The 12,288-nt window shown below is 58.9% G+C and overlaps 1 protein-coding gene across 8 annotated transcripts in view; it reads left to right on the top strand.

Moving 5' to 3' along the window:
- Positions 1–12,288, top strand: part of PTPRF (protein tyrosine phosphatase receptor type F) — a 371,326-nt gene that overhangs the window by 342,384 nt on the left and 16,654 nt on the right. For all 8 annotated transcript variants that reach the window (XM_080603450.1, XM_080603448.1, XM_080603454.1 and 5 more), the window contains 2 exons: positions 4,770–4,867; positions 11,777–11,900. In XM_080603450.1, the coding sequence (XP_080459576.1) occupies positions 4,770–4,867; positions 11,777–11,900 (222 nt within the window). The remainder of the gene's footprint in view (positions 1–4,769; positions 4,868–11,776; positions 11,901–12,288) is intronic.

The following is a 12,288-nucleotide window of genomic DNA, read 5'->3' as shown; positions in this document are numbered from 1 at the left end:
CGCATCCAGGAGGGTTGGGGAGGTGGTGAGCTCTTATGCTGCAAGGGTGTCCCAGCAGCTTCATCCTGGGATGTTCGGTGTGCTAACTCTCCTGCTCTGCTCAGCTAAGGGTGAAGAGCTCCCTGCAGCCCGTGCTGCTCCCCGGGCAGTGCTGCTGCCCAGTGAAGGGCACTGCTGGTTTCAGTGGCCTCAGTCCAGACGATGGCTCAGTAACAGCTGTTGCTTTCTGAATCTGACTGTTCTCTGCAGAGCATCTCCAGTCATGCCTGCGCTGGCCTCTGGTGCCTCAGGCTGTAGCTGTTTGCCAGCCTGCAGAGGCAGCTGTACTTCCCACTGCAGAAAGGTCTCATGCTGCTGCTTTGTGTCTGTCTGTCTCTGATGGCACTGAAAGCACAGTGCCTGTCATTGTAGCGATCAGAGGCGGGCTCGCCCCAGCTCATTCAGAGCCTTTCAGAGAGCCTGAGTCCTAGACGAAGTGGAGGAGGGCTTGGGTTTTGTGATGGAGGGAGCAGTTCAGCAATAAATGAGGCACAGCGCTCTTCTAACTTGCAGCTCCTCCTGGTCTGTAACCTACTTTCCTTTTCCTCCCGCTGCTCATTCATCTAAGAGCTTTCGTCTAACAGGAGAGTTTTGAAGGGGTCATTTCTTGATGTAAACATGCTGCCTCTGGGAGGGAGGGCAAGCGGAGCCTTTCCTCTTGCCACTCACAGAGGTCTGGCTCAGACCCGACTGCGGTGGCGTGGGTTTCACCAGCACATCTCCCTCTGTGCCAGAGCAGCTGCCAGAGGAATTACGTCTCCCAGGCAGGACCGATGGCAGCTTTTGTGGGTAGGATGAAGCAACAGCCTGGCAGTTGTCAGCCAACCTGGCACGTTAATTGGCCACAACAGACCAACACAGGAGGAAAACACTGTAGGAAGCAAGGGAGGCACCTGCAGTGGAGAGAGATCTCAACAGGCAGATGACGGCAAGCAGCAAGAGATGTGGGGATCGCACACAGTCAGCAACAGCTCGCAGCTCCGTGGGAGGAGCGAGGTGTTGAACAGGGCACCTGGTCAATGGCCACAGTGCCTGTGCGTGGGGACGGGTCTCTGTGACATGTCCCACAGCCCAGGGACACAGGGGACATCTTGCTGTATGCTTGTGGTTCATGTTGCGTGGAGGAGCGTAAGAGGTCGGGCACCTGCTCCCTCTCCAACAAAGAGATCGGGTGTTTGCAGCAAGGGCATCCCTTGCTAGAGCTGTAGGAAGGGTCAAGAGCTGCCATCAGAGAGAGGAGAGGTCCAGAAGATTTTCCTTTCCCACCTGTACCTAAGAATAAGCCAGAGATACCGGCTCATTTGTTAATTTTGCAGATCTCTCTGGAGAGATAAAAACAACCCCAGGAGCCCGGTTCACTGGAGGCAGCAGTGCCCTGCGATGCTGCCAACCAGTGCTCCCCACCCAGTGACAGCACCACGTCCCCCCCGTCACTAATGAGGCTCCGTGGGGCGGAAGCAGGTGTCCTGTGGCTAGAAATGACTGTTCCAGCTCCTGACAGGCTTGTACTCGTTAACGAGGAGGCACAAAAGCCAGCGAGCCCAGCAGGCCCCTGCTGCTGCCCCTGTCACCCGCCGGCAGCTGGGGCAGTGCTGTGGGGGTGCGCTGACAAGAGGTGCTGGCCACTGGCCCTGCATGCCTCGGTAGCCGGCCTCCCTGCCGGAGTTTGCTGAGCAGGGAAAACCTTGTTTAATGCATAATTAATTGGGCTACTGTTATTAAATATTAAGCTTTCTCATTTTTGTGGTTCTTACTTCAGACAGAGGTTATTTCCCCTCTCTGCACTAACGCACTGCTTTGCTAAGTGGCTGGCAGGATACGGGACCGGGCAGTGTCCCAGTGTGCCATGAAGGGAGGCAGAATTGTGCTGCTGAGGAGCTCCAAGCGAGCTGGAGGCTCTGGGGCACCAAGCAGAGGTTGCTGGGGCTGCGGGCAGTCCTGGCCACCAAGCAGCACAAACCTCCCTGTACCCAATATACCCACCCTTACTGCCTTCCCTCGGGCACGAGGCCCCGGCCAGCGGTGCGCAGTGAGAATTGGGGCCCTCAGCATCAGCTGGAGGCCTCTGCTCCTGCTCCCTGCTCATACCCACGCTGCCACTTGGCTGGCAGCATCAGAGTTAAAAGCCCTGCGCAGTTGGGAGGCTTCTGGTGCTGTGCAGGTGGTGCTTTCCTTTGCGTCTTCACCTCTCTGTCTTTCCATTTCTGAACCTCTGCGATGATGACTAAAGGCTAATGGGATTTCTGTTCTTGCCCCGTTTCTTTTCTTTGCAGGTGCCAGTGTCCCCAGTTGCCCGAATATCTCAAGTTAGTTTTAACTCCTGTATTTATCTTTTGACACCTTTTGCTTTTTCTTTCCCTTTCTCTCTCGTCTCTGTAATTTCTGTTTCAATGTCATGAAGGTCACCCTCACTCACAGCAGACTGTAGATCAGCAGTGATCCCACTTTGGGCCACGACGCGCGGGCCCCGCGGGTACTGCGTGCACGGCAGCGCAGCGGCTCCCACAGCACAGCACGGTGTGGCAGAAGGGGAGGTGCTGGGTGCCGGGCTGCCAGGAGGCTCCTGCGGCAGCCCTTCGCCTGCCAAGGGATGCAGTAATATCAGGACTGTGGGTGTAACTGCCCCTTTGTCTCTTCTTTGCCTCGTGAGCTTCCAGTTCACTCTCAAACAGGCATAAAAGTGTCTCCTCCCTGCTGAGTCTGGGCATCCACACTCAGGAATGGGAGAGGTAGCACAGGTGCTGCCCCCAGAGGCAAAGCCAAGGGCTTTGCAGGCTGCAGTCCTGCAGGCACTGTGAGACCTCGCAGCCCTCCTAGCCTGGCAGAGAGCTCGACCTTCTCTTGCCAAAATCCTTAGAAGATCATGTAGAAGTCTGGTGGTGTGCACAAATCCCATGCAAATTCCCTCTGCCTTACCCTGCACCACATGTGGCTGTTGTTCCACGTTCACCATAAGAGGATGCCGACTGCCTCTTCATCCCCTTCTGCTCCTGCAGCTCCTTTGGTGCTACAACACTCCTTTGACTAGCAAAGCTGAATTTTGGAGAGATACCCTTGAATTCTCAGCAGAGATGAATGTCTGCAGCTCTGCTGTGGTCCGTGGCTCTGCTGTGCTTCATACACGACCACACTGGGATAACCACATGCTGTGGTTATGTTTCAGCCTCTCTTCCTCCAGCCCCACACTTCTGCCTTGGTCCCATGCTGTTCTCCTCATTTACTTGCTCATCCATAACAGCTCGGCGCTACAAAGGCTGCTCCTGAGCTGCAGCCTCTGGAGCTCTGGCACCAGTGAGCGGAGTTCGCAGAAACCGGAGCATCATCTTTGTGGGCCCTGCTCAGCCACCGCGGGCATCCTGGTGGCAAACAGGGAACCACCTGCAGGAGGGCCTCAGCACAAGGCAGAAGAGGGATCCCTCCTTCCCCACCTGTCCGTGTGCTGTCCGGCCACCCGTGGATAGCCCTGCACTGTCAAGTGCTGGAAGGCTGAGCGCGTGGTGGATCAGGGCTCGCCTTTGTGCAGCGGTGGCAGGTGCTTTGGGCAGAGGTGTTAGGAGCCCTGCCGGGCAGCAGCTGCAGTGTAGCGTGCAGTGACACTTCCCTGTTATCACCTAATGACTTGTCACCGCTGTGTAAAATGCACGTACCCAGCCTGGGGACTGCTCCATCACCTCGGCGGCCCACCGCTGCCATCTGCGGCAGCGTTCAAGCTCCAGAGCCATCGAGAAGCTCCTGGCCATGCTCCAGCCCGTCTCCCTGGGTGTGAATCAACAGCTTCAGCCTATTAATAATCACTATTTCCCACGTGGGGGCTCTGGGAAACCCACAGAGCAGCCGATGGAGTCACGAGCCTTGGGATTTGGATGAGCCAGGCTTTGGATGAGGTGTTTCACAGCCGCGTTCCTGCCAATTCGCCGTCTCAGCTTCAGGGAAGGAGGTCGCGATGGCTGAGCCCTGAATCCCAGTGCTCGGTGGTTTGCACGTCCCAGCCCGGCAGAGCTGGGCTTTGGGCCCTGGAGCTGGCTCTGCCCCGGCCACTGGAAGGCCCTGAGCTGCCCGGCAGCGCGCAGAGCCGCTCCTCAGCTCTCAGACTCGTGCCATCCCCGACCAGGGGAGCAGCAGTTCCTCCATCGGGTCATTCCCACCTTTCCCCAGCTCCCCAGAGGACAGGGCGATGCCCGCCCACCCGTAACGCTGTGCTCATACGCTTGCAGGGGCTTCCCCTGCCACAGGTCCGGGCAAGTTTCTTTTTGGCTAATGCCATAGTTAGGGCTAAGCAGGAGGATCAGCCTCAACCCTTGGTGGTGGTGAGAGTGCCAGAGAACCCCCGTGTTCAACCCCAGCCCGTGTGGGAGCCTGGGAATCACCCCGACAGCACCCCCTCGGCCCGTTCCCCTCGGGGGCTTGCCCGAGCCCCTGCCCGCTGCGTGGCCTGCTCTGGGTGCCCGGTGGCTGTACTGTCTGAGCATGCTCACCCGGTCATGCCCATTCTGCACATCACTTTTCTTTTTGTTCCACTGAACCGTGTGCTCTGAGAGCGCGTGCCGCATGCTGCGTGGTCTCGCCGACTTCCTATCCATCCCGCCCGGTGCTTCACATCGTCCGTCCCACGTGTCCGCCTCGCGCCCACCTCTTGGTTTTGCTGTGCACATGCTGCTGTCGAGCCTCCCCCGGGCGCGCAGAGCTGTGACCCGTTCCCTCTCCTCCCTCCCTCCTTGTCGCACCCGCAGGCATGCGCGACCACCCCCCCATCCCCGTGACGGACCTCGCCGACAACATCGACAGGCTGAAGGCCAACGACGGGCTGAAGTTCTCCCAGGAGTACGAGGTGAGCGTGGGAGCGTGCCGGGCACTGGGGCAGAGCGGTGCCAGCCGGGGCTTTGGTCGGACCCCCAGCGGAGAGGGCTGGGGAGCTGCGAGCGATGCCTCCCCCGCAGCAGCATCGCCTGCGTGGGCCCCAAGCCAGGCTGGGCGCCTGCCAGCTCTCCCTGCCAGCCCCGAGCGGTGGGAACACACCGTGAGCGGTTGGAGCATGGCTTGTGCAGGGAAAAGGCCGAATGCGCAGCAGTGTGCCGTGCTCCCACCATGGTTACAGCCATGGGAGTGAATGGGAGCTTGTGTCCACCCACCTGGGCTTTGCTTCTCCGCTCTCCTGGGCAGCCCGCCCCTCGAAAACAAGCAGGCATTCGGGTTTCCTGCCCTGCTTTCCGCACCTGTTCCCCCCTGCATGCCGCTGGACCCTGCTGGCATTAGCCCCTGCAGCTCAGCTCTGCTGATGTCCCGCTGCCCCCGAGCAGGCTCAGCCCCCTCTCGCAGAGCTCTGCCTGTGCCCTGCAGTCCTGAGCTGCAAACTCCCCCAGGGACATGCCTCCGGGGCTGGGTTCTGTCCCCACCCGCACCGACGCTGCCTTGGTGCTCACACACGGGCACGCAGTGCACATTTGGTGACACCCCCTCCACCCTGCACTGCACCTCCAGCCTGAGCCCCTCGGTTCCCGTCCTCCCCTGAGGGTCACTTGCCAAGGGGGTGAACGTGTGCAGGGGACGGGGCCGAGCAGCACAAGGGCTGCCTTGCTTTTCTCACCGCTCTGCAGGCTGGATGATTAGGTTGGAAACTTGAAAATTTAGGGAAAATTCCTCTGCCAGCCGCGAGAGCAGCACTGGCAGGCTCTGTTTTCCTGTGCTTGCATGCAGGACCCTCTCGAGCCGTAGGGGACTTAGAAATAACCCCCCACTCGTATTAAAGAGGGAATAAATTTGGGATGTGTCCTTTGCATGTGTTATCGCTTCTGTTTGAATTGTTATCTGTTGGTGCCTGTGGCCTCCCCTTCCTGCAGCATACTGGTACTGATTCATGAGATGAGATTAGAACATTTCCCCACGAGGTAAAATTACATACGCCAGGAAAGGGAAAGCAGATCTCTGCGCTGAGAAGGTAAGGGACGAATTCCAGCTAGTTCAAAGGGTGAGCTGCGTGTAGCTGAGGGAGGCACGGAGCTCCTGTTTGCTTCAAGATGCTAAGTGGAGGCTTTGCTGTCCCTCCGCACACCGCCGCCCAGGCTAGAGAGGAGCTGAGTTCACTGGCTACAGCCCTACGTTGCGGCTTGGGAAACGTTTGGAGGAGTAATGTGCTTCTCTTGCAGTTGCTCATGCTTTTGTGTCAGTCCTGTGAGTGCAGTGTCGAGGTGCGCAGTCATATCTGTCTGCCTTGGGCCTTTTGTGATGAGTCCAGCTGAAATGTTAAGCGAGGATGGCCGCTGAGCTGCGTGCAGGCTGCGCCTGGCTGCGCCGTGGGGCTGCGGCAGGATCCGGTGCCTGGGCGCTGCCGTCCTCACGCAAGGTCTGCACCGCTCGGGGCCTGCAGCGTGATGCCGAGCTGTGGGAGCTGCTTCGGAAAAAAACGAGCACTAAGTAAATTCTCTTAGCTGTTTTCATGAGCCGCTCTCTTCTCATTTCTCTTTCTTTGGAGTATCACGGCTGGCTGAGAGCACCAATCAGTTGTGCTGAGTTGAAGCAGCTGTTAAGTAGCTGATTGTTGCATGTAATCTTTTACCCCTGGAGTCTGCTGCATTGGACTCCTCATCAGATAGAAATTACCAAACATGACAGGTTCATAAGGTGTTTGACACTAGGACGGGCCCCAGAGCAGAAATGGTTGCCCTTTCCTGGCTCGTGGGGATCATTACAGCCATTTCCCAGTTGAGATACTGGGGAAAAAAAACAAAACAACTGGACTGAGTTTGCAGAGAACGGCAGCTGCCTGCACAGGAGTGCTGGTGCGATGGGTCTGCTCTCATCCCGCTCCCTGGGTTTGGCATGGTGACAGCTCCCCTCGGGGCTGTGCTGAGAGGGCCGGAGGGCAGGACGGGGCAGGGCACGCCTGCCGGGCACTGCTGAGTAAGGGAATCTGCAGAGAGGCTGTGGAAATGGCAGGGGTGGGAGGGAGCGGGCTGTGCGGCCCCAGCGGGAGCCCCGGCTGCGAGCAGTGACCCAGCACTTGAAAAGTCCTCGTGTCCCCACGGCACGGTCGTGCTGCCGCACTGGGCATAGCAGAGCTGAGCAGGGAGAGCCGAGGGAGGCAGGTTTCCCCGCTGAACCCCTACAGCCCGCTCGCTGTAGGGCTGTGCCGTGGAAGGGTTGCGTGTCGAGTGGTTCTGCAGAGCAGCCTGACGCCTCGGCGGGGTGCAGGGCTGTTAATAGACGGCTCCCATTCCAGCAGCAGCGGCACCCCAGGCAGAGAGCAAATATTTAACAGCACTTCAACCACCGAGGCCAGCTGCCTAGAGCCATCAGTCTGGCGCTTGCCTCGCTCGTGCCGGCGGTAGCGGGGTAACCCAGACGCGGGTGACACGAAACAAGACCTGTCGGCACCTCCTCGCACGCCTGCGAAGGGAGCAGGGGGGGCGGCAGAGATCTCTCAGCACGCCCTGGCCTCCATTCCCGCAGGTCAGGGAACAAATAACATTGCTCACACCTGCTTGGCAGCCCGCGTGGCCGAGCAGCCGGGGCGACAAAGCCAGCGCAGAGCGAGCTGTGTGCCGGCTGCCGCAAGAGCAGGCTCCCGTGCCGAGGGTCTGCCCCCACCCCAAGGATCCCATCCGGACCCTCCGCTCGCACTGGTGCTGCTGGAGAGGCTCAGCTGCAGGCTGGGAGCTGCAGTAGGGCTGGTGGGAGCACAGGGCAAGGGCCTGGCGTGCGTCCTGACCCGGCTGTGCCAGGAGGGTATTTCATTTTTAGCATACAGCGAGAGCTACAGTGAATTTACAGTGTGGGATTAATGGAATTAAGTAAGTAGAAGGGAGGCCAAGGCCCTTAATTATTTATCGGCAGGCTGTGGCGGGTGCTGTGGCTGTGTTGGAGCTCCTCCTGTGGGCCGCCTTCCCACGCTGCAGCCCGTGGATACGGCAGGATCTCGCCCTGAGGATCTTGCCCTGAGCTGAGGGATGCCTGCAGTGGTGCAAATGAGTGTGCAAACGAGTGTGCACACACGAATGGCATCTTGACCGTGGGATCCAGCCAGCCAAGTGCTGCCGTCCCCTTCGTTACCATTACCAAATACAGACAGATGGGGCTGCTTCCTGCTCCCTTGGGGGTGCTGCCATTGACCTGCACCACCTGCCCAGGAGAGAACTTCTTCCTTGTGTCCAAACTGCAACGTGGGGAGGACGCCCCTTGTGCCCGGTCCCTTTGGTATGCCCCTCCAGGGCAACCTGCCAGCCTGCCCAAACCCCCTGTTCACTTGCATTTCCCCCAGAGCCCCCAAGGACATCGTGTTACCAGTGCCTGCAGCCCTGGCAAGGAGCAGTAGGCCCCCGCTCAGGCAGCAGGAGCAGCGCTGGGGTCCCCGGGGCCGCCGAGCCCCAGGGTGCTGCTCCAGGGGCCCGGGGAGCCCCCGGGGAGCTGCACGTTGCGGGTTTAATGGGCTAATCGGGAAGTGGCCTGGCAGGCACACAGCGCTCACGTTCCGGTAACAGGAATAATAAGGCTGAAGCAGTGCCAGCGATTGATTCGGCAGCGCATTATGTCCTCATTTGAGACGTGGCGCAGATTGACAGCGGTCAATGCCTGTGCTAATGTGCTTGATTTCACAGGAGGCTGGGAAGCGCTAACAGCCCGAGCGCCTTCCCCTCGCCGTGCCCTTGTGCAGCAGCCGGGGCCGCAGAGCAGCACGGGGCTGTGGCCACGCAGCCCATGGTGGCCGAGCTGTCCCTGCCCCACCACAGAGCAGGGACACCGCCTGCAGACAGGTCTTGGAGCTGCGCTGAGGAAGAGGGGGCAGCAAGCCCAAGGCGGATGGCATCCGAGAGGCAAACTGGCACCCAGGGATGTTTTCAAGGCATTTGGAAAGTGCTCTCGAGTCTGTCGAGGAAAGAGCCTTTTTCCAATCCCATCTCAATGGCCTGGCTCCGTCTTTATGTTGATGGCAGTAGCAGCAGGGATCTCTGAGCCGCTTCAGAGAGATTGCTCCTTGCACTTCCATGCTGGGAAGGAGGAGTTTTACTAATTGGGCTTTTTTCTTAATTTGCACTTGCTGTCTTACAACATCTCCCCTGTCACTTTACAGCAAAGCAAAACTAAAAGTCACGGTGCTTTTAAGTTTGCTCCCGGCTCATTTCCTTCCAGTTTCCCAGCCCTTCTGCTTTCTAGGAAGGCTGAGTTGAAAGTGGTACTCTCATTGTGTTTGGGGACGAAGCGGTGATTCCTGCGAGCCCCAGAGAGGAGCTAGAGAAGCCTCCCAGTGCCAGGCAATTGTGGAACAAAGTCAGGAAACGAGGCAGTGCTGCCATAGACAGGGGTTGCAGAGCATCAAGTGGAGATGGCACAAGAGTTGCCAACTGCTGCTCCACGTAATGGGCTTCAACTGCTCTCCAAGCAGCCCATCAGCCTCCCGTTTATTTACTCATTTGTTTGCCTTAAAGGGGGGAACAGGTGTACATTAATTCATCACCAGAGTTTAAATTAAATCATTTTACTTCTAAATGAGTCACTAATTTGCAGGAGTATTTAATTAGACCCTCTTTGCACTCAGGTGCTGTATTACTTCTGACTTTCTCACCTGTTTGCCCTCTTAAGAGGCTGATGATGATTAGGCCATTTCTGCACATCCTCGTTGCACATCAAAGCAATTAACCCTAATGGCAGCACCTTGATGCCGCTGCTCGGTTCTGGGGGCTCTTGGCAGCCTCGTCTCCCCGAGGAAAAAACCCTTTCCACCAGCGTGGCAGGACTCAGGCTTGCTGGGCGAAAGCTCGCTGCACCCCGCAGCGTGGGCAGCCCTGCAGCCTTCTGGCAGAGATTTGCAGCTCAGGTTGAGCACCAACAAGTGCGCTGAGCTCCGCCAGCACCCACCTGTGCCCAGCGCTGAGCGAGTGCTCCCAGGGTGCAGGTAAGGCTGCTGCTTTCTTCTGTTGCTCCTCAGCAGCCGAAGCATCAACCCAGGAGGTTTGGACCCAAGTGCCCCAAAGAGGCACCGGGGCTCCTGTGCCCGTGCAGAGGAGCGTGTGGGGCCGTGGCAGCCGGGCCGTGGGCTCCCAGCCAGGAGCAGCACTTGCAGTCTCGCTCCTCCCGTCCCTGCCGCAGCGCCTCCGAGCGCTGCTGCTGCCTGCTTATTACCCTAATAATAGAAAATTACAGGTTTTCTGTGGGAAATGTCTATTTACATCCTACATTTCCCAAACTACCTATTAGCATCGCTGTGATGTCACATCCTCCCATGCGTTTCCGTCAGCGCTGGCCCCTCCGCCTGCGGACGGCGTGCTGCTGCAGGACAGGACGGTGGCCTGGGGACAGGCGGCTGCCACCTGGCACGGTGCTGGACCGTGCCCTGCACATGCAGCAGTGCCCGCGGGGCTGGCACAGCCATCAGAGCGGTGCCCGAGCTCCGTACCCGAGCTGGGCGCCTGCAGCCGGTGTGGGAAGTGCCTGCCCGGTGGCACAGGAGAGCAGGGGACGGCGATGGTGTCACCCCGTGCATGGGCGGTGGCTGACGGTGCTGGGCAGAGGGGGCCATCCAGGTCAGCCCTGTCAGGGAGCTGCGCTTCCCAGCTCGGCCTTGTGCTCCCGGCCGAGCCGGAGCTGGCTGACTCGCGGGTGTTTTATTGCTCGAGAACCCTCCGGCCGTGGCTCTCTGCCAGGCGATGGACGTGGATTTCTGCAGAGAGATTTCTGCACGCGGTGCTTCCCCAGCCTGCTTGCTCAATGCCTGTGGGCTGCCAGAGCTTCAGGGGCCCCGAGCTGGAGTGTGGGTTTTAAAGAGGCTTTGCCTGTGCTGGTAACACTGGGGGGGGGATTAATGGGATGGCTGGTTCCTGCTGTAGGTGCCTGCCCCGGGCCTGCCCAGGGCTGCGTGAGCAGAGCAAGTCCCTGCACGAGGCAGCTGCCTCAGCGGGGTGCCTCACCTGCCTCTCACCAAAGAGGCCGTCCTGTCTCGGAGGTGCTTCTGGGACAGGCCGTTTTCCCCTGCCTTTGTGCACCAGCCATGATGCCAAGAAGCTTTGGGACAAGGCCGCCTGGCCGTGCAGGAGCCAGGGCAGACGCCCAGGTGTAGGCACCAGCCCGTGGCCTGAGGCGGAAGCGCTGGGTGTGCGAGGCCAGGGCGTGGAATCAGGATCTGCGCTTTTCAGGCAGATGCACAGCGTGCAGGCCTTAGGCCAAGATTTATAACCACGTCTCTTCTCCAGGTTTATAGCTCCTTGTCACTCTATTAACTCAAACGAGAGATGTTTACATTGCATAAGTAGCTGGAGCAGTGGATAGTAACCTATCAATTTTCATGACTATTCCCTGGCAGAAGCTCCTCGGCTGTGTTGCAGGACACTAATACCCAAAGCTCCTGGGGCACGAGATACCCAGGGCTTGCTATATTTCAGGAGACTGCAGTTCAACATCTAATAAAACCTCTAGGTCAAGAACTGCGCCGTCAGGTCTCTGTGGAGCCCTGGCAAAAGACCAAGCTTCGGCTGATGGGTAGCTCCGGAGGAAGGGATGAGCACACAGAAAGTGCAGAGGGCTGCCCCAGCGAGGGGCTGCTTTGCATGCAGGTCGCTGGAGACAGGTTCCACCGGGGACGGGGTTTTGGTGTGGTCTGGCTTGACAGCGTGGCCCGGGACAGCCGAGGCAGGTGTGTCTGGCCTGGGGAAAGGCGCGCAGGGAAATGCAGATGCCCTGGCTGAAATGCATGTGCGCTGTGGCATCCTGCTCGGCTCTAACCACTCCTGCCTCCCTCCTCTCTCCGCAGTCCATCGATCCCGGGCAGCAGTTCACCTGGGAGAACTCCAACCTGGAAGTGAACAAACCCAAAAACCGCTATGCAAACGTGATCGCATATGACCACTCGCGTGTCATCCTGACCTCCATCGATGGTAAGTGACGCCGGGGTGGGCACACCAGCAAATGGCTGGACACGGCTGTGGCAGGGGACAGTTTCCTGTTCTTTTTCCTGTTTTCAGTCAAGCAGGGGCAAACACTGAGAAACACAGAGCACCAAGAGGTGCTTGAAAGCAGGTCAAGGGCCTGCTAGCCCCACTGCCCCCACCCCAGCATGGCTGCAGGGCCAGCATCTTCCCCTAGGACCTGCCGGTGTTTGTGCCCAAGTAACACCCAGAGCTGAGGGTGCCCCTTCCCCTGGGACATCAGGCTCACACGTCCCCCTGCGTGCTGGGAGATGCTTCGGGCCCTGGTGTTCCTAGCACCGATGGCTCTGAGAACCAGCACCACACTTCAGCTAAGGACACTGCACATCTGTGGGGC

This window comes from Anser brachyrhynchus, assembly GCF_964034855.1.
Source record: "Anser brachyrhynchus genome assembly, chromosome: 8".
NCBI lineage: Eukaryota > Metazoa > Chordata > Aves > Anseriformes > Anatidae > Anser > Anser brachyrhynchus.
The sequence above is the reverse complement of the archived record's forward strand: the minus strand, read 5'-3'. Positions and strand labels throughout refer to the sequence as shown.